The 26,915-nt window shown below is 45.3% G+C and overlaps 1 protein-coding gene across 1 annotated transcript in view; it reads right to left on the reverse strand.

Annotated features, from left to right (window-relative positions):
• The window catches only part of ANKRD27 (ankyrin repeat domain 27), a 62,937-nt gene extending 36,088 nt beyond the window's left edge, over positions 1–26,849 (reverse strand). The window contains 14 exon segments of the mRNA XM_066583039.1: positions 976–1,103; positions 1,376–1,465; positions 5,050–5,182; positions 5,484–5,562; positions 8,748–8,869; positions 9,695–9,771; positions 12,205–12,270; positions 12,353–12,406; positions 13,767–13,826; positions 15,289–15,443; positions 15,868–16,024; positions 17,146–17,256; positions 26,651–26,665; positions 26,667–26,849. Of these exon segments, the coding sequence (XP_066439136.1) occupies positions 976–1,103; positions 1,376–1,465; positions 5,050–5,182; positions 5,484–5,562; positions 8,748–8,869; positions 9,695–9,771; positions 12,205–12,270; positions 12,353–12,406; positions 13,767–13,826; positions 15,289–15,443; positions 15,868–16,024; positions 17,146–17,256; positions 26,651–26,665; positions 26,667–26,753 (1,334 nt within the window). The 5' untranslated portion in view covers positions 26,754–26,849.
• Between the last annotated feature and the right edge of the window lie 66 nt (positions 26,850–26,915).

Raw genomic sequence — 26,915 nt, forward strand, 5'->3', positions numbered from 1 at the left:
GTACCATTTTGGGGAATATACGGCTTTTTTGATCACATTTATAGCATTTTTTGTGAGGCAAAATGCTAAAAATTAGCATTTTGCCACTGTTTTTTAGCTTTTTTTACTCTTTTTCTCGTACAAAATAAAAAGTGTGTTCAACTTTTTGTACACGTCGTTACGGACGCGTCAATACCAAATATGTGGGGTTTTAATTTTTTTTACCTTTTTTATGCTATTAGAAAAAGCATAAAAAAGGGTTTTTTTAACTTTTTTTTAACGTTTTTCTTTTTTACATTTTTCTTTTTTCTTTTTACACACACTATTTGAGTCCTTCTGAGGGACTTGCAGCACTGTGCCTATGATCGCTTATACAGCGATCATAGGCATTGGCAATACAGGACGCCAGTGTCTGGCATCCTGTTGCCATGGTGACTGGCCGGGCTCTCGCGATGTGAACTCTTTCCCTGCCGCGATCTACAATTAAACACCAGGTGGCTCCATCTTGAGTAAATAAATGTCATGATCCTGTTTAAATTTCTGTTTTAAAATGTTTCAAGATTTATACAATCAATCTAAGATTTAAAAGGGTTGTCTGGTTACTGGACAACACTCCCCCTGTGCTAAAATAAGAAGAGGAGCCGTACTTACCTGTTCCATGCCTCCGCTGCAGCCCCGGTGTTTGTTCTGACAAATGTTGTCACTGGGAGTCGGGTGTTCGCTGCAGCGTAACGTTACCAAACTCCTTGCATCATGGCACTCAGGATGTGAGCACTGATGGCAGGAGTACAAGCCTTGACGCTGCAGCCTCCGATTGGCTGCGGTGGTCACCTGACCTCTGGCGACATCATTTGTCCCACACACCAGGACCACAGCAGGCCGGCAGCAGCAGGGAACAGGTAAGTACTGCTCCTCTTCTTTTAGAGCAGGGGACATGTTGACCAGTAAACAGACAACCCCTTTAATGGCAGGACAACCCCTTTAAAAAGTCATTACCCAGAAGCCAACTTATCGCAGCTGTCGCAGGAGCAGAGAGGGTGACACATCTTTTGTACGACTTCCTCATCTGCATCTCCTTGGTTCAGCATTTTCTGCACTTCTTCTTGATTCCCGGAGGCAATGTGCTACATTGTAGAAAGAGAATGAAATGATGGATTAGCCAAGCAGAGGTAGAAGAGGACACAACAACTTCTCTGAAGTACAGATCCACGATCACTTGTTGATGTCAAAGGAGCCATATACTGTATGACATAGTTGTGCCAAGTCCCCCAGAGTAGCAGCAGCCCCCTACTATGGCCTGTAAGGGGGTCTCAATATAGTAGGCCCTAACACAGCACAGATGTCATCCAAACGGGGCAAATCCCTTCAAGTGTTCGCAGGCTGCAATGCCACTCACCTGAAACAAGCAGTCTATAGGGGCAGAGGAGGTTCTGGACAGCAAGTTCATCCTTTGCCACAGCAGAGATTTATCACCGCCATCAGGATCCTAGAAGACAAAAGAGAAATAAGAACCTGAAATATTCTAGTTTACAGATCAAAATATACAAATCTGTCACCGGCTTTTATACACGTCGCTGCAGAAAAAGTCGGTCTGCAGCGGTAAATGCTGAAGTGGGCCAAGGGATCGTAATACTAAACTACTGACACCCAAACTACATGAACGCATCCAGTAATGGAGAAAGGATATACAAGACAGACCCCTTATAGAGTATGGAGGACATTACATTGGAGTTCCCCTTAAGCAGGCAGCACATACATACATACATACCGTATATACCGGCGTATAAGGCGACGGGGCGTATAAGACGACCCCCCAACTGTCACCTTATACGCCGGTATACAGTGGAGAAAAAAAAAAAATTCATTACTCACCTCCCACGGCGTCCTGTCGCGCTCCGGCAGGATGTCGCTCGCTCCGGCAGGCTGTCACTCGCTCCTCGTCCCCGCCGCAGCATAGCTTTCTGAATGCGGGGCTTGAAATCCCCGCTTCCAGAAAGCTAATACACACGCCGGCAGCCATGACATCATTGAATGGCTGTGATTGGCTAAAGCACACGTGGCTTCAGCCAATCACACTATTCAATGACATCATTGAATGGGTGTGATTGCTAACACGTGCGCCTTCAGCCAATCACAGCCATTCAATGATGTCATGGCTGCCGGCGTGTGTATTAGCTTTCTGGAAGCGGGGATTTCAAGCCCCGCATTCAGAAAGCTATGCTGCGGCGGGGACGAGGAGCGAGCGACAGCCTGCCGGAGCGAGCGACATCCTGCCGGAGCGCGACAGGACGCCGTGGGAGGTGAGTAATAAATTATTTTTTTTTTACACTTTTTTTTTTTTTGTATTACCGGCGCATAAGACGACCCCCGACTGCAGAGCAGATTTTTCGGGGTTCAAAAGTCGTCTTATACGCCGGTATATACGGTACATACATACATACATAGATGAACCCCCATCCTCTGGCAGGACAATAGCTCTGTTTTCTTCTACATAATATTGATAGTGTGTCCCAATGCATTTTCATTCTCTTGCACTTAGCTTTGGGTGATACATATTATGAACCGGTAAGTAGAAGGAGACTTTAGGCTGTTTCTATTTTCCCGATATGTCGGGTGTAAAAAAAGTTGCATTGTAAGATGGTCTGTGTGTGGATGGAGACTGTAGAGCGAGTTGGCACGAAATATCAGATGGGAAATAAGTAACGTCACCACAACTAGATGCCAGGGAAGAGGACAACAATGTCTTCAACTCACAGCTTCTATAGGAGAACAGCAGCTGCCGGGCCCCTCCGCTGATCTCTCAACAGAAAATAATTGGACAGGTAAACCCCAATCTTTCTTGTTTTGTAGTACTGAATACATTAAATTACTAGTGGGATTCACTGCTAAATATGTTGTGAGGCTTATAAGGGGGATTCCATTATCTAATTACTTTATAATGCGGCTGTTACACAAGCGCTAGCAGCTGCCGCTGACATATTTTGGACACTTGCAGGATTAGCCCGACAATTATCACTATTATATGAACGTTAACCGCGCTCATGTAATAGCCCCGTAACATGTGCAGTGCATACGACCCCTTAAAGGGAACCGGTCAGGTGTTATATGCTGCTCTGAGGACAGTATAAAGTAGTGACAGATACAGCGATTTCAGCAATCCGTCAATAATGGGGCAATGTCATGTAATTTTCCAGCACTTACATATTGAAGCAGAGGCATCTGATGAAATAGAAGTCAAACTTATCCAAGAGGCGCTGCCCGCCCCCCCCTAATCCTCCATGATAGTTTCCTCAGGATGCAGTGTAATAGCAAGAAAAGTGGCGATCATGACAAGTAGGCAGGGTTAGCGACGCCTCATGAATGAGCTGGACCTCCCTCTCGCTGGGCGCTGCAGACCGAGTGTCTAAGTGACTGCCGGCAGGAATTAACGCGTCCTTCACTACTTTATGCTTCCAGTACAGCATACAGTACAGGACAGGTTCCCTTTAAGGACACAGTGGTTTTTTTTCTTTTTCGTCTCCGCTTTCCAAAAGCCATAAAACTTTTATTTTTCCGTCAACAAGGACCTGCAAGGGAGCGTTTTCTGTGGATATACTTCTGCATTGCAGCGCAAAAGGGATGGGCAGCCTATTAGGCTCTGTTACACGGCAGAGCTGCGAGTCATTACTAGGCCCCCAGATGCCATCCTAACCCATCTGCACTCCCTAGTGGCATTGCAGGGGTGCCAATGGGCATAGAGAGGGAACCAACTCCATGTAAAAATCACTTGCATGTCAGTCAATGCTGACTGTGGAATCCAAGGAGTTAGACAGTATGTTACAGCTCATACCTGCTGCAGATTGGACAGACAACTCATGAACCCAAGCCATGCATCCATCATAAAAGTAAGGAATTGTGTGGGAACTACCCATGCCCCACACTATTATGGCTGTGCCCCACACTGTTCTATTATGCAGCAGTGAAGTAAACCAGTTTATGTAAAGTTGACTTAGTAGTTCATGGATGAACCCTGTGTAGTTCATACATGGACTAACTAAATACAACAAAAGATACTGCTAATCACGACTTCCACAATATTTGAGGGTGATCAATGAGTGGAACAGGTTACCACAGGAGGTGGTGAGTTCTCCTTCAATGGAAGTGTTCAAACAAATGCTGGACAAATATCTGTCTGGGATGAATTAGTGAATCCTGCACTGAGCAGGGGGTTGGACCCGATGACCCTGGAGGTCCATTCTATGACTAAGGGCCAGAGTTATAGGATGTACACTCTGTCATCTTTCCTCCGGGTCAGCGAGCCTATAGATGAATAATACAGACTACAACCAATAAACTATACCGTACAACAGTGTCTAGTTAGGAAGTCTAAGGCCCTTTTACACGAGATGATAATTATTCAGATTCCCTCTGGATTGCCAGAATCTGACCGATGATCACTGCATCTTCACTGATTGACAATTCATTTGCTTATCATTCGTCATTCAGTTTTTGAATGCATAAAAACGCAATGATGATCGGCCCGTGTAAACAGGCAGTCTTTCAACTCTAAATGACTGCCTGTTTACTGTGAATGGAGGTAGGTGTCTTGAGCAATCTCCACCAATCCTGCCTCGTCTATAAAAGCCCAGGAGCGATAATCGATGGGATGACTGTTGGCATTGGTGCGCCCAACAATAGTCTTGTGTAAAAGGGCCCTTATTAGAGATGAGAGAGTATACTCGCCAAGGCACATTACTCGAGCGAGTAGTGCCTTAGCCGAGTATCTCCCCGCTCATCTCTAAAGATTCGGGGGCCTGCGGGGGAGAGCGGGGAGGAACGGAGGGGAGATCTCCCTCTCCCTCTCTCCCCCCGCAACTCACCTGTCACCCACGCCGGCCCCCGAATCTTTGGAGACGAGCGGGCAGGTACTCGGCTGAGGCACTACTCGCTCGAGTAATGTGCCTTAGCGAGTATACTCGCTCATCTCTAGCCCTTATGCATTGATGTATGTAGCAGTATGTGTCTTACGCTTATCACCTATGCTGTGGATAGGTGATAAAACGCCTCTGACCCGGTCTCTGTCCTACTCACTGCAGCCGCTTGCGTCAGGTTTCCTTGTCTGATATATTCGATGGCCGCCTCCACGGACGTCAGGCAATAACCCAGTTCATCTTTGGCTGTGCTGCAGAATCTAAAATTCTTGATGTAACTCAGGTTGGCCATCCTTGAACAATACAAATAACGCAATTTAGCTTCTGTAGCAATTAACGGGTTTTACATCTCTAATGAGCCATTAGTTGAAGTGCAAATATGCTAACTGGAAATTGCAATCATCCGGGAAACAATGCGACAGACTCCGAAGTAATCGGAATCCCAGACAAACGTATGCTAATTCTCTCTCAGGCAAATAAAACTTAGTTTTGCGGATACAATAAGAAACGTGCAGTTTACGTATAAACAGGCCTGTTGAAGGTTTACAATCCCTCAGCGCACATCATGCTGAACACCAGTCATCGACCACCTACCAGTTGGGAATCTCGGTTTTTGCAAGCAAGTAGAGCAATACAGAGAGAAGGTCATCAGCGCACATCGTCTCCATGTTCACTAGAAGATAAAAGCAGCACAAAGACTCACACGCTGTCCAAACGCCATGACAGATCAGCTACAGGAAAAAAAAAAAGCTACAGGAAGTGTAAAAATAATTTTAAAACTTTTTCGCAACACTAATAGACCTGCTCGTTTGCCCCAATGGTAGCACAAACCATATTCGGTCAGCGCCTAATCTCTTGCCACATACTCTCCCACATGTCTGCTGCTACAGTAGCCATCGCATGACGGGTACAGGTTTGCAAATCATGTATTAGCTACCAACATGTCTGATGTCATTTTAACCCTTTAATCCTGGCTTCTCTTACTACATCCCAGAATTGTGTTTGCTTTTTTGGTGTTGCATCATATTATTGACTCATGTTCAGGCTGCGATCTATTGCTTAAAGGGGTTGTCTCGTGAAATCAAGTGGGGTTCAGCACTTCTGTATGGCCATATTAATGCACTTTGTAATATACATCGTGCATTAATTATGAGCCATACAGAAGTTATTCACTTACCTGCTCCATTGCTAGCGTCCCCGTCGCCATGGATCCGTCTAAATTCGCTGTCTTCTGGCATTTTCAGACGCGCTTGCGCAGTCCGGTCTTCTCCCTGGTGAATGGGGCCACTCGTGCCGGAGAGCTGGTCCTCGTAGCTCCGCCCCGTCACGTGTGCCGATTCCAGCCAATCAGGAGGCTGGAATCGGCAATGGACCGCACAGAGCCCACGGTGCACCATGGGAGAAGACCCGCGGTGCATCGTGGGTGAAGACCCCGGCGGCCATCTTGGTAAAGGAAGAAAGAAGTCGCCGCAGCGCGGGGATTCGGGTAAGTAATACATTTTTTTTTTTTTTTCTCGCGCCGAACGGGGGGGGCCTATTGAATTTTTTAAAAAAACTGTTTCGGCGTGAGACAACCCCTTTAAGCTTAGCCCAATTCCTCCCATTCTGTATGTGCTTTTTTTCATTTTTCTTGCCCAGATGTAGGACTTTGCATTACTCCTTGTTAAATACCATTCTGTTAGTCGCTTTCCACTGTTCAAGCTTTTCTAGATCTTTTTGAATACTCTCTCCCTCTTCCCTAGTGTTGGCTATCCCTCCTAGCTTTGTGTCATCAACAAATTTGATCAGTTTCCCATCAATTCTCTCCTCCAGATCATTTATAAAAATGCTGACCAACACTGGGCCAAGGACAGAGCCTTGTGGTCCCCACTTATTACATTCTTCCACTTGGATGTGCAGCCATTTATGACCACTCTTTGAGTACGAACACTCAGCCAGTTGTGAATCCACCTAACAGTTGCCTTGTCAATCCCAGATTTGGTTATTTCTTCAATAAGGATGGTATGAGATACTTTGTCAAATGCTTTACTAAATTCAAGATATTCTGCAATATCATTGCGGAAGGGCTGCGGATTGGAAGGCGTCCATTGACTTTAATAGACGCTGTCCATGCAGAATCAGCGGAAAAATGGAGCATGCTGCAATTTTTCTTCTGCTTGCGGAAACCGTAATGTTTCCACAAGTGTGTAGGAAGAATTGATTTCCCATAGCATGCAATAGGTGCCATTTCCTGCGGATTCCACCATAAATATCCGGCTGTGGGCAGGAGCCCATAATGCCCACTACACGTTGTTAATCTGTAGAGGCCATCAACTTTTTTTTTGTTTGTTTTTTTTAATAAGTTACCTAAAGTTTCTTAGCTCATACTAAGGGGACAACATGATTATCAACGATTCAAAGGAACCAGGGAATGCCGATCATGATATGCTCTAGTCCAGAAAAGAGGCGGGGGGGGGGGGGGGAGATTGGCAGCGTACTTTTCTAGGTGCACCGACTACAGCCTATAGAGTCAAACTGTAAATTTAAATCCAAATGTTTTAAGTAGAGCAAACCTAAAAAATTACATAGGAGTTCAGGTTAATCAGGAATACCACTGATTGGCAATGTAAGCATTGTAAAGCTATGAACAGAAATAAGACACCGTCTCAAAGAGGGACAGTATTTGTTAAGACAAAGCTAAATAGAAAAAGAAAAAAAAAAAATTTTTTTTTTAAAACATGCCGGTTTATTGGCCTGGATAAATTTCATCAGATCCAATGAGGCATCTAAAAGAAGATTCCCGGGATTCTAACTGGGAGGACTTGAAAAAGGTATAAAACTATGAGGTAAACCATTCTGCCAACTATTTTAGGGGAGGCGAGGGAGCCCTGCGGCATTTGGGGTAGGGATATATTTAGAGCCGTGGATTTCTGGAAGGTTATTTTAAAATTGGAGATCTACTGAATTCCCCAAATTCTTTCATTAAACTAGGAAGAGTAACAATAGGATCGGATATAAAAAACAAAAGGTCGCCTGCATAAGTCGCTATTTTGACTTCCTGTTTGTCAATCTGAAGGCCCCGTAATGTGTGAATTGGCTCTAATAGTCCTTAATAAAGGCTCCACGTATAAAGCAAAAAGTGGACAGCCCTGACATGTACAGTTATCTATGAAGAACGGGGGTGAGAAGGCACCATTGACCTCGGTAGAAGCAGTGGGGGTCCGATACAGGGACTGGATCCAAGTCCTCGTGACTGGGCCAAGACCGATATACCTTAGTACTGAGAAAGGCCATGCCACCCAAGCAAAAGCCTTCTCAGCATCGGTGGGCAGTAGGCAGAGAGGGGCAAGTTTAATTTTATCATAGTGTAATGCGTTCAGGACTTTCATGATGTTGTCACAGGTCTCTCTAGAGGGGATAAACCCAACCTGATCAGTGTACTAACTCTGGCAGCAGTGGAGAGAGATGCATTGCTAGTACCTTCATAAACAGTTTAAGGTCTACGTTGAGTAGGGAGATTGGACGAACAAAGAGTGGGGCGTCTACCTTGTTTATGTATAACAGTAATTTGGGCGACAGTCATCTCAGAGGGGATGGGGGCATCCACCTGCAATGGATTTCAGTGCTGAAGTCAGTGGGTTGATGAGCAGGTCTGGGTACTTATAGTATGAAGATGAGAGGCTTCCTGGTCCAGGTACCTTACTAGAGGGCATCGATTTTAAGGCTTGGGAAATCACTTCCTCCGAAATAGATCAGGCACTTGACCGACAGTCAACGTCTAACCCCAGAAATCCCTTTTAATAAGATGCCACACAGAAATATTACGCTGGTTCCTCATCGCTCAGCAACATGAGGAACCGCCACCCCATCACCTCGTACCTCTCTGGCTGGGAGAATGCATGATCGTCTGCACCACTTTCTTCAGGCAGAGCAGCTTTTGCTGGGGGGACGTGCAGCGGTTCAGGTGACCCAGGACTCGCTTAGCACGAGGAATGTTAATACTGTAGGAGACAGAAAACATTACCAGTGTCACATTGCTGTCTGTTATCATTCAGTTCCCTTAACCCCTTAAGGACACAGCCCTTTTTTCCCCCCTTTCCATTTTCAAATTTTTCCTCTCGCTTTCAAAAAAATCATAGATCTTATTAATTCAACGATGTAGCTGCCCGAGGGCTTTTTGCGGGACGAGTTGTGTTTTTCAATGGTACTACCGGTATGTAAAGTACCATATAAATGTACCAAAACACTTAAAATTTCAAAGTGGAGTGAAATGGAAAAGAGACAGACAAACCAACGAACAAACAAAAAAGCAATACGCAATTCCGCCATCTTGGTGTGTGTGTGGTGGTGGTGGTGGGGGGGGGGGGGTGTAAAAATGACAACTTTATTCTGTGGCTCAGAAAGGCTGATAAGATACAAAAAAAATTATTTTCTGCCGCCATAACTTGTATTTTTCCGTCACCATAGTTCTGTGAGGGCTCTTTTTTGCAGGACATTCTGTAGCTTCTACTGGTACCATTTTGGAGTAAATGGGTCTTCTGGATTGTTTTTTTATTTTAATTTTCTCTTGGAAACGGGGTGACAATCACTTTGCTAGCTCAGCCCATTACGGACACAATTGGGTTTTAACGTATTACAATAAATAAAAAAGGAGACACTGCCTGTCATGGAGCGTTAAGGGATGGATGCAATCTACCAACATGTAAACTTTCGCAGCCTTTTTCTTTGCATCACTCCTCCTTATCTAAACCTACAAACAAATCACGAGATCCGGATTTCGTTTCCCTCATCTCACCCCGGCTGGCCGGATGAAAGCGCCTCCTTACCTGAACTCCGTCTTAACTCCTATATCCTTCTGCTGGAGGTCTTGGAGACTTCTTGTAATCTTGTTAAAAGCAGCATCCTGACAATTAAATCCAGACTAATAATTAACAAGAGGCCTCTTATTTCTGCACAGTCTTATTTATCTGCAGTCCGGAACTATCAGAGCATTTACTGATGTTTAATCGTATTAAAAGAAGTTGTCTGATAATAAATCCACAATATCATTATGTAGCACAAAATGACCAAGTACAACTATTAAAGGGGTATTCCGGGCTTTTTTAATTAATGACTGATCCTCTGGATAGGTCATCAGTAGTTGGACAAGGATCCACGGCTGAGGATCCCCTGTCAATCAGCTGATCATCCAGCCCGCTGTCAGTGTAGTCATTAGCAGTCAAGGGAGGAAGTGGGAGAACCGGCTTAACTACTACTGAAATCAATGGGAGATCTGCACTTTTATTGTGCTTCTGGCTCCTTTTACGGATAGGACCGGACAACCCTTTTAAAAGGGCATTTCCATCTAAAATGTTAAATACAATGGGGCCTGGCTCACCCAGCTTTCCCATACTCTTGAATGGCAAATGCAGCCTAGATATGCAGATCTTGGAGGCTGCTGCCTACATTGTGTGTACAGATGTAGAAGAGCGGAGACAGTTATGTGGAAGGTTTTCCTAGTAAAGCTAGGGAATCATAACTCCCTTATGTGGCACCGGTGTAACTCTTAAATGACAAACTCTGCTCTGCTACATCTGTGGGTCCGTTTACACAGGCTGCAAAAAATCTTGTTAAAGTGTCCTGCGACAAGAGGGGTTATATTACTTCCTGCTGTTCTTCTTTGCCACCCCTGCGATCGGCCAGTTTTGAGCCTTCTTTTCAGCTGTGCAAGATTGCTGCAGCAATTTTCTAAATACCTAATGCCTACTATACACTGCTTTCCCATTGGCCAGTGCTGATCACATGAGCAACTCTGATCAATCACAGAGCAGGTATAGTGCATTGGTAGACTATTTAATAATGCCCTGTGAGCTGAAAACTGCATTGGCCATCTTGAATCACGACCTGGGACTGGTGGATCGGAAAGGACGACAGAAGAACTGCAGGGAATATACCGTACATCGCACAGTTCTGGGACAGAATTTTGTCCAAAAATGGAAAGGTTGCTTTAAAGTGATTGTCCCACTTCTAGCTGGTTTCAGACAGATCCGTTCATTGCACAGTGGCCCTGGTTGGTACTGCAGGCTGAAGTGAATGGGACTCAGACTGTAGTACCAACCCTTGCCTCTGTGCAATGTACAGAGCTGTCTGAAACCAGCTAGACTTAGGACATCCCCTTTAAAAAGGGGTTTTGTCATTTAAAAAAAAAAAAGTCTATTCCTTCCCTGTCAGTTTCCTTAGCATATCTTCATCTAGCTGAGCTTTGGCAGTGACCCGGGTCACCTCACTGCATGCTGGGCACAGCTTGTTATGAAGGCTGCATTCCTCAAATTCCTTCCGGCTGGGTCAGTGAAGGTCACCTCCCTGTGCTGTTGCTTCACTGCCTAGGAAGGAATTGCAATCCATTTCAGAGACAGCTCGCATGAGCCATCTCTGAAGATAGGCAGTCCCCTTGCTGGCCTGTGAGCTGTGATGTAACGTACATTGATTGGCAGGCAGAAGCCTGCCAACCAAATTTACGTAACCTCACAGGAAGGAGAAGAATCAGGCAGCTCAAGGTGAGGTGATCCGCCACCCGGACTGCAGGGGACAGGATAAGATGGGGGAGGTGAAGATCTGGTAAGTAGACTGACAGGGGAGGAATAGATAAGTATAGAATTTTTCTTTTTTAGTGACAGAACCCCTTTAAGTAAGAGAATGGAATCCATACAATTACAGTTTGAGTAATACATCTGTATGCAGTGAAGCTCCGGTGCTGCACTTCAGATAATTGCATTATTGGAAAAATAATAGATATTAATCAGAACCTCTCCCTTTACAAACAATACAGCTGCAGGGAAACTAGTCTGTATTCTGCCGACGGTGCCTGGTGGAGAATTTCTCAGCAGTCCCAAGGACCTGTCATTAGAATCACTCTCCCTTGCAGTCCTGATAACTAAAGGGAACCGGTCATCATCTATGAGCACCATAACTTAGTTTACGGTGCTCATAGAGTTCAAGAGGAGTCTGGGGATGTGCTTTGCATATTTAACAGGCTCCCCCATTCCCACACGGTCGCTTGTGGAAGTCGGTGCGGCGGACTCATCTCTGCCGGCTGTGCATGCACCCTCCCATAGTGTAAGGGTACAGCTTACACAGGTGAATCCGATGCAGTGTCGGCACACAGTCTTCCATTGGCGACACCGTTGGCAGGGGAAGCTGCTTAAGTATGCAAAGCACATCCCCAGACTCCTCGAGATGTCTCCTAGGAGCACCATAACTTATTTTTTGGTGCTCATAGGTGATGACAGGTTCCATTTAAGGTCTATACGAGGGCACTGCTCACAACTTGTTACTGGCCTTGAATCTTGTCACCCACCTCGCTTGCCTCGATGGTTCCCACTTGCTTGAAGATCAGATCATAAATGCCGTGGTGGACGTACATCTATACAGAAAGCGAGAGTCAGTGACAATAGACAGTGCTTATCCATAGAGGATGCCTTGTAGGTCAGGAATACTCCTTTTACCTCTACAGCTTGCTTCATCAGATTCATCTGAGTTTCCTGCTTTGCAATTGTTCTCTGCAACATAAGGAGAAACCAGAAGTAGTGGCACATACGCTACACAAGCAAGTCGTGCAAGATGTGCGACCAGGCAAGGAAACATAGTCCTTTGAAGTATCAAAAAAGGTCTGCAATGTTAGCTGAAAGCCTTTAGTTAGTGGATGTGGAGTCCTAAAAATGTGTATATGCTGCATCAATACAGTCTGCTGCTGTATATAGATGCTGTCACTCATGGATGGGTATGTGCAAGTCTAAACCCAGCTATAGAGACCCTACATCAATGATGGCGAAAGCCATATAGCATCCCATTGTCTCACGCATAAGAGAATTGGATCGGCTAAAACTTTACTAAAGACAAGCAGGACCAGATAGGACCATAAACATCCCATGACAGGACATCTGGGATAACAGTCAACCCACCACGAAGTCATGTAATAGACTCTTCATAGAGTCGGGGTCCAGAATTCTCAGCAAATACACAGCAAACTAATAAAACGACCCTGCGGTCCGAGGAAATAAAATAAAAATTCTGTCCTGGGACCGGAGGAGACACTTATCTGCTGTTGGTCCCTCTGAGGAGCCAATTTCGGGTCTTATTTTTCACAGCCCACATGGCCAACAGAGTCTTCAGATTTCCTAATATCCACGGTGCATTGGTAGAATAAAACCGCCTAACACACTATATCCGCTCTCTGACTGGTCAGCGATGATCACTTGAGCAGCTCCGGCCAAATCAGAAAGCAGTGCACAATGGGCATTAGTTAGTTAGAAAATTGGGTCAGCCCTTGTGATGGCCAAAAACAGGGCCCAGAATCAGCAGATTGGAGGGACAAAAGGCAAAGAGCAGCAAAAACTCCTACTCTGGTCCCGGAACCCGAAGGACGCTTTAACAATCGTACTGCTCCACTAAAGGGGTTTTCTGGGAATAAATTACTGATAACCTATCCTCAGGATACGTCATCGCTGGCTAATCGGGAGGGGTGGGGGGTAAGCCGCATGGGACCCTAACCATTCAGCTGACTGAAGAGGCTGGTGTGCGCTGCGGCCTCTTCTTACGCCTGTGATGTCATGTTTATCTGTCACATGGCCTGAGAGAAGCTCAATCCCATTCAAGTGCTATACACTGTACAGTGCTATGCCTGGTATGGAATGAAGTGACAGCGGCGCTCACCCAAGTGCTGTCATTTCAATCAGCTGATAAGCAGGGGACATGAGCAGCAGACCGCCACAATCAACCATTGATGAACTAACCTGAGGAGAAGTCATCAGTATTGTAGTACCGGAAAACCCCTTTAATAGTACAAGCAGTAGTTTTTCTTTCCTGGTATTTTATTACTTCATCATATCTAGTCCTTTCTTACTAGGAGGGGATTCTTACCAGATGTGAATCTCGTAGTAAATGTTGAAGACATTTTGTATACAGAGAGTTGACAGAGTCCTATAAGAGAGAAAAACAAAAGTGAACACATGAAGTGAAGAGAGTCCCTCCAGCACCCTGGAGGCAGCTTACTGTAGCAGGAACGTACATCATCATGCCTTCCTCTGGATCAACATTGGAAGGTAATAGGATAAATTGGATAGACATATATGTCCATTTTCGGCCTTATATACTATGTTACAATGCAGTTTTACTTCTCATTTCAAAATTTGCTCGATTGTCTCCAGATTATATACACCTTTAAAACAGTCAAATAAATCATATGACCACTGCAGAATTTAGACACCGCCTTACAGCTATGGGCGTCATCAGACATTGCTGGGCAAATCATTTAGAGTAATAATCTTTGAGGCAAGCAAAAAAAAAAAAAAAGACCAGGTTAATAGCAACCTGTCCAAAACCATGCTACAACACCCAAGTTGTCCCATATAGTTCCAGTGCTCACTTCATTAGAGACCCCATCTAGTAGCACGTTGGACTTCATCGGCCTCGATAACCGCAGCAAATTTGTTGTGGAATAGACTCCACTAGTGATTAAACCGTTCTGCAGAAATATTGGCCCCTGCGGACAGGAAGCTTTCTGTAACTGGCACAGATTGAATGAAGTTACTGACATGTTCTGACCAGCTGAAAGGAAGGGCTCAGCGATTCATGCTGCTTGTGCCAAATTCTGGCCTCCCATCAGCACGGGGCAACAGAAATCTGGATCCATCTGACCAGAAGATGTTTTTCCACTTCTCAGTGATACAATTTTTGAGCTCTTTTGCCACCTGGAGTCTTGTGTTTCTATTCCTCTTAGACACAATGGCGCTGGAATTGGTCGTCTGCGCTAAGGAACGGCGTGTTGTCCATTTAGAAGTGTTTAAGCACAAGTATTGAATTCAGCTGTTCCTGACTGTGCAGCGCCTGTTCATCAGAACAATTCCTGACATCCTCCTCTGACCCCTTTCGGCAATTAGTTATTCCCATCCACAGGATCCTCTTTCGCTGGATGTTTTTGCATAATCACACCATTCTCAGGATACTCTCCACACCATTACACGAGAAAACCCCACAAGGTGAAATCCCAGCCCTGGCAAGTCTAGCACGGATCACCAAGTCTCGTTGGAAGTTGGGCAATTTCCCATCTAATGTGGATTCACACTGAAACTGATCCACAGAAAACTTGTCATGTGATTATATGCTTCACTCCGGGGTCACGGGGAGAATTTCTATACAGGAAAACTCCAAATCGGAGTAGGACCGGGGGCTCCAATAAAGGGGCCATTCACTGTATGTCCGGTACCAATGAGCAGTCAGCTCAAAGAGTAAATCAGGACCAAATGGTTTTCTGATATGTTACAGATACATATGACAAAAGTCTTATCAGAGAACAGATTTCTGATTGCGCCGCCCCTTTAAATGCAGCACTACTGACTACAATCAGATCCCGGTCCAATGACAAGATCAGAGGTAGACTCACTATGTAATGTCGAAGATTCTTCCTCTCGTGAACTTTGAACGTACTGCGGAACGCGGTGATGCTCTTGTCAAATTTATCCGCGTGTTTTCCTAGGAATTCCTTCACATCGTCAATGTTCTTTAAAGTGCAAGTAGCGGACGGGGCGGCAACTTCTTCTACAATGCACAAGAGAGACATTCATTACAACAGAGAAGGAGGGAAACGGACATAAAGAGCAGCTACGGGTCCTTGTACACAGGACGATAAATCATTCAGATTCTTGCATCCAGCGGGAATCTGAAGGATTACCTTGCAGTGTAAATGCATGCAGAAAACTAATCGACGGATGGACCCGTGTAAACAGGCAGTCGCTCACTTATGAACGACTGCCTGTTTATTGTGAATGGAGGCGGGCGGGCACGATCCTCAGCCCACTCCACCTCCATCCATCCATCTGGTGAAAGCACCAGAATGGTCATCACTGGGACGACATGTCGGGTATCTGCGCCCAACTGGTCGTCCTGTGTAAAAAGGCACAGGTATCTGTGCCCAACGTGCCCCATAGATGCCACCACTCCGACTCCAGTACTAGAATCATACCTGGATTCTCATCTTTCTCTATTGGTCGGGAAATACACAGGATACTAAAACTTTCTTCTTTCTCATTGTAGAACGTCTCCTCGAACAGAACGGACACAGAAAGCGAATATCCAAAACCTGCTCCGAGCTTAACCAGGTTTCCCTGAATGAAGATCTCCTGTAAGACATAAGAGAGTTGCACATATATCATTAGGGCACATATATATTATTAGGGCGCAGCTATGATCAGTGACTCCAGCTCAGCTTTATGGTCTACTGAAGTTAGAAATAAGAAACCGGCCTCCTGTCTCCGCAGAGATGTAGGCCGCTCTATCCCTCCTCATGCTGTACACTGCAGCTCTGCTTCAAGTCAAATATTTCTATAAGCACACATCCACCAAGAGAGCGTTATAGAACATATACACCATCATACCAAAAGTAAGTGGACCCATGAGCTAGAATCAAAAGTAGTATTAATTCCCATAGGATAATACTTAGTGGGGCTTGCTTCTCTCAGAGAAGATGCATCGACTCGTCTACAATGGTGCAAGGAGCGTCGTCATTTGACATTTGAGCAATTGAAGAACGTTCCATGGAATTATCAATTGGACTATTCCATCGTCACATCAGATTGAGGTACCGGAGTATGGAGGATCCCGGGGGACACCTTCTGACGGAGAAGGAAGTGTTGTGCCAACAGTTAAGTACGGCGGAGGTTCTGTTATGGTCTGGGGATGTGTTATGTGGCATGGTTTCAGTCCGTTGGTTGTGATGACAAGAACCATGAACACGGAGGTGACCCCGACAATCCCGACAATAATGTGCTGCTGACAATGTGGCAATACTCTGGGAATGGTCGGCCATACCTGAAATAAGACAACTGCCTTGTCACGAATCCAACACTGTTTTACGTTAGCCTGAAAATACGGATGTTCCACAATTGGACTGGCTGTACAGAGTCCCAACCTGATCCCTACTGAACATCTCTAGGATAAACTGGAACATCAGGTGAGGAAATATGAACAACGTCCTTCTTTGAAAGAACTCGCCAGATGTTTGCAGGATGAATGAAGGGTAATACCAGCTGAAGTGCATCAGAGGTTAGTAGAAAGTATACCATGGAGAGTATCCAATGTCATTAGGGCCAAAGAAGCCCTCTAAATATTATCATATGGATATAAATAGTACTTGTGATTCTGGCTCCGGGGTCCAATTACTTTTGGTAGGATGGTGTACATAGGGGAGAATACTTTCCTGACTTACTGCTTAGACAGCTGATAATACATAAAATATCCTTACCCTTCCATTTTCCGTCAGATATCCCACATCACTGGGTTTGAGAACGTAGGATTCCAGGAGACAGGAGGAGAACAAGCTGCCCGTCAGGCTTCCTTTACACGGGACCAGAACCTTTAGAGACAAGACAAAAGAAGAATGTTCATGAAACTTTAAGATTAAAGGCCTTTTACCCCCAGAGATACCCAACTCCTTTCCACACAATGATGTCTGCCCACCGAGTGTCGGTCCAACTGCTGGGACCCCCAGCGGTAACTCCCCAAATGCCCCATGTGAATGGAGGGGTCGTATGCGTGCTTGACCACCGTTCCATTCACTTCTGTGCGATGACTGCCGAGTGCATTGATCGATCTCCATCTGTCCCAAAGAAAGGAATGGAGTGTTGGTCAAAGATGTCTGCCATGTAACTCAGCGTAGCAGACCTCCACTTCATGCGGGGTCTAACAGGCTGGTGTCATATGCATAGTAAACTGCATTAAGTAATGCAGTGTACTGTTCTGCAAAGGGATTTGATGATGCGATCGTTTGATTGCTAGAACAAAAAAAAATTAAAAAAATTCACTGTGAAATAAGAATATTTTTCCCCACAAAACATTTTTAAACATACAGCCGGGCTCACACCAGCGCATTGATTACCACATATTAGGCATGCACTGGAGGCGCATGTGATGCACGGTAATTCGTAGGCAAATACATTGCCGTATGCAGATCAGCTCACATGTAGGAATCGTGTTATACGCGAGCGCAAAAAAGCATGCAGCATTATTACGCATGAGAGGGCCCATTGTTCTTGCGTATGGGCGGACAATATACATACCTTTATTCAACTGATTTTTAAAGTCCTTTGGAGGACTTGAGCGAGCAATCATCTGATAACTTACACAATACACTGCAATAATTCAGTATTGCAGTAGATTGCCTGCAGAAATACATTTTATAAAGCCCTGCCAAAGGCACTGCTAAAAAGGCAAACATACATGGCAGCCCTGTTGGCCTTGACAAGCCCCTGGCCTGCCATGATGCCCAAATGTCACCCTGCCATTTCATTGCATGGATCCGGCCGGGAGACAAAGAAAGTTCTCTCCCTTTGTCGGGGCATTTAAACGCTGCTGTCCGATGCGACAGCAGCATCCAAATGCTGAATGGCTCCGATTAGAGTTATCCCCCATTGCAACTGTTAAGGGTTTAAGATAGGCAGCACCTGCCATGTATGGAGCAGGCTCAGGTCCTGGGCCTGCTCCACACAAACCAGACCACTAGAGGGCATACATACAAGTCCTTTAGCATTAGGCAATTCACATTGCATGTATAAGGTGTATAGAGAGAGAATCCAAGAACAGGCGTCCAGTTGGGCATCGAGAAGGAAACAAGGCTGAAGAAGGAGGCGACGAGCAGATCGGTAATATGGCGGGTAGAGAGGATGGCGTTTGGTCCCAGAACATAGAAAATGAAATATTTAATGCTTTCCTAATCCAGAGACGATACAACAAGAAGCGCTGCCCTATATTTGGAGCGAGATCTAATTTGCATGACAATCTTAATAGCAGCTTTAGGAAATTCATTTCAGCCTAATTCTCAGTATTTGGCGGCGGTACAATGTGTCATTTCCTGCAGGGAAAACCTACAGATAACGCTGGCAAGCGGGCCGTCCTATAATAATCCCAAATGTCATAATGAACCGGAACGCTTTAATGTATTCGAGTGGTTTGAAACCTCCTTCAAGCTTAATACAGCGAGAAATCCCATCGTTTCATGCCCATCAGCCGCTGTCCGTGTGATGGATACAGTACATGCAGCTCTTCCCAAGTCATCAAGTAATAGGGCAGAGGTCACATGACTCGTTAAGTCCTTGCAAGCGCTGACCTCCTACTAAGTGTTTTATGCGACGGGACTTTCTCAAGTACAAATAAGATGGAGCCGACGGAGGCTTTGAGGAAGATACACAAACATGAGATAACTCCGGCGCTACAAATAATTTCACGCTGGATTTAGGAATTCTCCACAGTCATCAGGAGGGGAGGAAGATGCTATTACTTATCCTGCGGCACGTAGGCATGGGCGCCGGAACAGAGGAGTCCTCAGTCTCAGGTCTTCATCTACATACTAGAATGGTCATAAGACTAACCACAAGACTGGATGGGCACCAAGAAAGTCATTTTCCCACAGCCTATGGGCAAGTAAGAGAAGGAGCAAACACTTCTGGGAACGTCAAGGAGATGAATTTAAGATGCATTAATATCAGCCTAAATCTCAGAAATACAATAATTCATACATTACTGTTCAATTAAATCCCATTTCTCTAGTACTGATCCTGAGTTACATCCTGTATTATACTCCAGAGCTGCACTCACTATTCTGCTAGTGGAGTCACCGTGTACATACATTACTTATCCCGTACTGATCCTGAGTTAGATCCCGTATTATACTCCAGAGCTGCACTCACTATTCTGCTGGTAGAATTACTGTGTACATACATTACTTATCCTGTACTGCTCCTGAGTTACATCCTGTATTATACTCCAGAGCTGCACTCACTATTCTGCTGGTGGAGTCACTGTGTATATTCATTACTTATCCTGTACTGATCCTGAGGTACATCCTGTATTATACTCCAGAGCTGCACTCACTATTCTGCTGGTGGAGTCACCGTATACATACATTACTTATCCTGTACTGCTCCTGAGTTACATCCTGTATTATACTCCAGAGCTGCACTCACTATTCTGCTGGTGGAGTCACTGTGTACATACATTACTTATCCTGTACTGATCCTGAGTTACATCCTGTATTATACTCCAGAGCTGCACTCACTATTCTGCTGGTGGAGTCACTGTGTATATACATTACTTATCCTGTACTGATCCTGAGTTACATCCTGTATTATACTCCAGAGCTGCACTCACTATTCTGCTGGTGGAGTCACTATGTACATACATTACTTATCCTGTACTGATCCTGAGTTACATCCTGTATTATACTCCAGAGCTGCACTCACTATTCTGCTGGTGGAGTCACTGTGTATATACACATTACTTATCCTGTACTGATCCTGAGTTACATCCTGTATTATACTCCAGAGCTGCACTCACTATTCTGCGGGTGGAGTCACTGTGTACACACATTACTTATCCTGTACTGATCCTGAGTTACATCTTGTATTATACCCCAGAGCTGCACTCACCATTCTGCTGGTGGAGTCACTGTGTACATACATTACTTATCCTGTACTGCTCCTGAGTTACATCCTGTATTATACTCCAGAGCTGCATTTACAATTCAGCTACTTGTTGTTGAAAACTGTCAACAGACTTCCCCTAGCAATACAATCAGAAAAGACTGACGCCCCTCTTCAGGGGTTCCTGGGTACACTACACTGAAAGGTCCTGATTGCAGCATTTGAGATTCGGTGTCAACATCAAGCATTTCTCCTCTGCAAGCCACCAAATGGTCAATGTCTCAAAACTCTGGTGCCCTCCGGGTGACGCTTGGACCTAAATGAGGACCATACAATAAATGACACCAGAACCTTGTAGAAGGGAACAGACCCCAGTGGTACACAGAGGACAGACAGCATAATGCCAACTGGCAGACTGTAGACACAATGAAGGTTCCCTATAAGGCGGCGCATCCACCATACTGCATCTCCATGACTTATTAGATACCGTAACAGTGGATTAATATACAGACACCGCCATAATACACTCCTTCTGGCCAATTACTTCTTCCTGTAATTGAAAATTAATTATTACACCCAGGAAGTAACTGCTTTGTGTCATACGGCTCACCCAGCTGTGCGGCGAAACGAGCCATTGGGGGCGGGCTACTTAATTATCTTGAAATCTAAAAGGGCAAAAGTAACGCAAGTACACTATAAGTAATTAATGTCCTAGATCGTTTAGGAGAGGTAGCAGGTGAAAAACGACAAGTCTAATTGGAAAGGTCATGGGAGAAATCAGTCATTGTCTTACTGTGCCCAACGCTAGGAGGAATTCAGAAGAGCGTTATAAAACGTGTAGGAAAATGATGTGGTGCCAACTGTGTAGGAGGGCAATGCCACCGTGTCTGCAGATACAGGAAGACTGATGGTAAACTCACCAGAGCATGAATTCTCATTCTAGTACAAGTGTTATAAGATGAGAGCGTATAGTGATATCTTTACCAACAGTTACAGCACTTCCACATTGCTGCCAAATTCCCTTGCAAGAATAGAGCTACTACAATACCGCCCCCCATGTGCAAGAATAGAGCAACTACAATACCGCCCCCCCATGTGCAAGAATAGAGCAACTACAATACCGCCCCCCCATGTGCAAGAATAGAGCAACTACAATACCGCCCCCCCATGTGCAAGAATAGAGCAACTACAATACCGCCCCCCCATGTGCAAGAATAGAGCAACTACAATACCGCCCCCCCATGTGCAAGAATAGAGCAACTACAATACCGCCCCCCCCATGTGCAAGAATAGAGCAACTACAATACCGCCCCCCCCATGTGCAAGAATAGAGCAACTACAATACCGCCCCCCCCATGTGCAAGAATAGAGCAACTACAATACCGCCCCCCCCATGTGCAAGAATAGAGCAACTACAATACCGCCCCCCCCATGTGCAAGAATAGAGCAACTACAATACCGCCCCCCCCATGTGCAAGAATAGAGCAACTACAATACCGCCCCCCCCATGTGCAAGAATAGAGCAACTACAATACCGCCCCCCCCATGTGCAAGAATAGAGCAACTACAATACCGCCCCCCCCATGTGCAAGAATAGAGCAACTACAATACCGCCCCCCCCATGTGCAAGAATAGAGCAACTACAATACCGCCCCCCCCATGTGCAAGAATAGAGCAACTACAATACCGCCCCCCCCATGTGCAAGAATAGAGCAACTACAATACCGCCCCCCCCATGTGCAAGAATAGAGCAACTACAATACCGCCCCCCCCATGTGCAAGAATAGAGCAACTACAATACCGCCCCCCCCATGTGCAAGAATAGAGCAACTACAATACCGCCCCCCCCATGTGCAAGAATAGAGCAACTACAATACCGCCCCCCCCATGTGCAAGAATAGAGCAACTACAATACCGCCCCCCCCCATGTGCAAGAATAGAGCAACTACAATACCGCCCCCCCCCATGTGCAAGAATAGAGCAACTACAATACCGCCCCCCCCCATGTGCAAGAATAGAGCAACTACAATACCGCCCCCCCCATGTGCAAGAATAGAGCAACTACAATACCGCCCCCCCATGTGCAAGAATAGAGCAACTACAATACCGCCCCCCCCATGTGCAAGAATAGAGCAACTACAATACCGCCCCCCCCATGTGCAAGAATAGAGCAACTACAATACCGCCCCCCCCATGTGCAAGAATAGAGCAACTACAATACCGCCCCCCCCATGTGCAAGAATAGAGCAACTACAATACCGCCCCCCCCATGTGCAAGAATAGAGCAACTACAATACCGCCCCCCCCATGTGCAAGAATAGAGCAACTACAATACCGCCCCCCCCATGTGCAAGAATAGAGCAACTACAATACCGCCCCCCCCATGTGCAAGAATAGAGCAACTACAATACCGCCCCCCCCATGTGCAAGAATAGAGCAACTACAATACCGCCCCCCCCATGTGCAAGAATAGAGCAACTACAATACCGCCCCCCCCATGTGCAAGAATAGAGCAACTACAATACCGCCCCCCCCATGTGCAAGAATAGAGCAACTACAATACCGCCCCCCCCATGTGCAAGAATAGAGCAACTACAATACCGCCCCCCCCATGTGCAAGAATAGAGCAACTACAATACCGCCCCCCCCATGTGCAAGAATAGAGCAACTACAATACCGCCCCCCCCCATGTGCAAGAATAGAGCAACTACAATACCGCCCCCCCCATGTGCAAGAATAGAGCAACTACAATACCGCCCCCCCCATGTGCAAGAATAGAGCAACTACAATACCGCCCCCCCCATGTGCAAGAATAGAGCAACTACAATACCGCCCCCCCCATGTGCAAGAATAGAGCAACTACAATACCGCCCCCCCCATGTGCAAGAATAGAGCAACTACAATACCGCCCCCCCCATGTGCAAGAATAGAGCAACTACAATACCGCCCCCCCCATGTGCAAGAATAGAGCAACTACAATACCGCCCCCCCCATGTGCAAGAATAGAGCAACTACAATACCGCCCCCCCCATGTGCAAGAATAGAGCAACTACAATACCGCCCCCCCCATGTGCAAGAATAGAGCAACTACAATACCGCCCCCCCCATGTGCAAGAATAGAGCAACTACAATACCGCCCCCCCCATGTGCAAGAATAGAGCAACTACAATACCGCCCCCCCCATGTGCAAGAATAGAGCAACTACAATACCGCCCCCCCCCATGTGCAAGAATAGAGCAACTACAATACCGCCCCCCCCCATGTGCAAGAATAGAGCAACTACAATACCGCCCCCCCCATGTGCAAGAATAGAGCAACTACAATACCGCCCCCCCCATGTGCAAGAATAGAGCAACTACAATACCGCCCCCCCCATGTGCAAGAATAGAGCAACTACAATACCGCCCCCCCCATGTGCAAGAATAGAGCAACTACAATACCGCCCCCCCCATGTGCAAGAATAGAGCAACTACAATACCGCCCCCCCCATGTGCAAGAATAGAGCAACTACAATACCGCCCCCCCCATGTGCAAGAATAGAGCAACTACAATACGCCCCCCCCCATGTGCAAGAATAGAGCAACTACAATACCGCCCCCCCCCATGTGCAAGAATAGAGCAACTACAATACCGCCCCCCCATGTGCAAGAATAGAGCAACTACAATACCGCCCCCCCATGTGCAAGAATAGAGCAACTACAATACCGCCCCCCCCATGTGCAAGAATAGAGCAACTACAATACCGCCCCCCCATGTGCAAGAATAGAGCAACTACAATACCGCCCCCCCATGTGCAAGAATAGAGCAACTACAATACCGCCCCCCCCCCATGTGCAAGAATAGAGCAACTACAATACCGCCCCCCCCATGTGCAAGAATAGAGCAACTACAATACCGCCCCCCCCATGTGCAAGAATAGAGCAACTACAATACCGCCCCCCCCATGTGCAAGAATAGAGCAACTACAATACCGCCCCCCCCATGTGCAAGAATAGAGCAACTACAATACCGCCCCCCCATGTGCAAGAATAGAGCAACTACAATACCGCCCCCCCCATGTGCAAGAATAGAGCAACTACAATACCGCCCCCCCCATGTGCAAGAATAGAGCAACTACAATACCGCCCCCCCATGTGCAAGAATAGAGCAACTACAATACCGCCCCCCCATGTGCAAGAAATAGAGCAACTAAAATACCGCCCCCCCATGTGCAAGATAGAGCAACTACAATACGCCCCCCATGTGCAAGAATAGAGCAACTAAAATACCGCCCCCCATGTGCAAGAATAGAGCAACTAAAATACCGCCCCCCCATGTGCAAGAATAGAGCAACTACAATACCGCCCCCCCAATGTGCAAGAATAGAGCAATACAATACCGCCCCCCCATGTGCAAGAATAGAGCAACTACAATACCGCCCCCCATGTGCAAGAATAGAGCAACTACAATACCGCCCCCATGTGCAAGAATAGAGCTACTACAATACCGCCCCCCCATGTGCAAGAATAGAGCTACTACAATACCGCCCCCCCATGTGCAAGAATAGAGCTACTACAATACCCGCCCCCCATGTGCAAGAATAGAGCTACTACAATACCGCCCCCCCATGTGCAAGAATAGAGCTACTACAATACCCGCCCCCCCATGTGCAAGAATAGAGCTACTACAATACCGCCCCCCCATGTGAAAGAATAGAGCTACTACAATACCGCCCCCCCTATGTACAAGAATATAGCTACTACAATACCGCCCCCTATGTACAACAATATAACTACTATAATACCATCCCCTATGTACAACAATATAACTACTATAATACCATCCCCTATGTACAAGTATATAACTACTATAATACCGCCCCTATGTACAAGAATATAACTACTATAATACTGCTCCTATGTACAAGAATATAACTACTATAATACTGCCTCCTATGTACAAGAATATAACTACTATAATACTGTCCCTATGTACAAGAATATAACTACTATAATACAGTCCCCTATGTACAAGAATATAACTACTATAATACTGCCCCCTATGTACAAGAATATAACTACTATAATACTGCCCCCCTACGTACAAGAATATAACTACTATAATACTGACCCCTATGTACAAGAATATAACTACTATAATACTGCCCCCTATGTACAAGAATATAAACTACTATAATACTGTCCCCTACGTACAAGAATATAACTACTATAATACTGTCCCTATGTACAAGAATAATAACTACTATAATACTGCTCCTATGTACAAGAATATAACTACTATAATACTGCTCCTATGTACAGAATATAACTACTATAATACTGCTCCTATGTACAAGAATATAACTACTATAATACTGCTCCCTATGTACAAGAATATAACTACTATAGTACTGCTCCCTATGTACAAGAATATAACTACTATAGTACTGCTCCCTATGTACAAGAATATAACTACTATAATACTGCTCCTATGTACAAGAATATAACTACTATAATACTGCTCCTATGTACAAGAATATAACTACTATAATACTGCTCCCTATGTGCAAGAATATAACTACTATAATACTGCCCCCTATGTACAAGAATATAACTACTATAATACTGCTCCTATGTACAAGAATATAACTACTATAATACTGCTCCCTATGTACAAGAATATAACTACTATAATACTGCCCCTATGTACAAGAATATAACTACTCTAATACTGCTCCTATGTACAAGAATATAACTACTATAATACTGCCCCCTATGTACAAGAATATAACTACTATAATACTGCCCCTATGTACAAGAATATAACTACTATAATACTGCCTCCTATGTACAAGAATATAACTACTATAGTACTGCCCCTATGTACAGGAATATAACTACTATAGTACTGCCCCTATGTACAGGAATATAACTACTATAATACTGCTTCTATGCACAAGAATATAAATACTATAATACTGTCCCCTATGTACAAGAATATAAACTACTATAATACTGCTCCCTATGTACAAGAATATAACTACTATAATACTGCCCCTATGTACAAGCATATAACTACTATAATACTGCCCCCTATGTACATGAATATAACTACTATAATACTGCCCCTATGTACAAGAATATAACTACTATAATACTGCCCCCTATGTACAAGAATATAACTACTATAAAACTACTATACTACTGTCTCCTATATACAAGAATATAACTACTATATACTGCTCCTATGTACAAGTATATAAATCCTATAATAATCCTTCAGGTCCTTCGTATTATTGCGCTGACTGCACACGATACTTTCCCGTATACAAAGCCTAGTTGCGGGGGTACTTACGACGCCGTGCACTTCCTGCGGCTTTATTGATCAGGTCGGGCCTCTGTTTCTGGATGGTCAGGTAGAAGGCGTTGTTCAGGATGTCCTCATCATATAAAGCCATAAGGGCTGTCAGTCGTCCGATCTGCCCGGCAGCAGGGATGTGATCTCACGTCATTCTGCTCCCCGGATCCTCCTAATAACGCAGACTGGAACAGCGGAACTCATGGGAAGAGCGGGACAGAGAACATTAGTGATTCTGCGCACACTCCCCCACAGACCCCCA

The sequence above is a fragment of the Eleutherodactylus coqui genome, chromosome 11 (assembly GCF_035609145.1).
Source record: "Eleutherodactylus coqui strain aEleCoq1 chromosome 11, aEleCoq1.hap1, whole genome shotgun sequence".
Classification (NCBI taxonomy): Eukaryota; Metazoa; Chordata; class Amphibia; order Anura; family Eleutherodactylidae; genus Eleutherodactylus; species Eleutherodactylus coqui.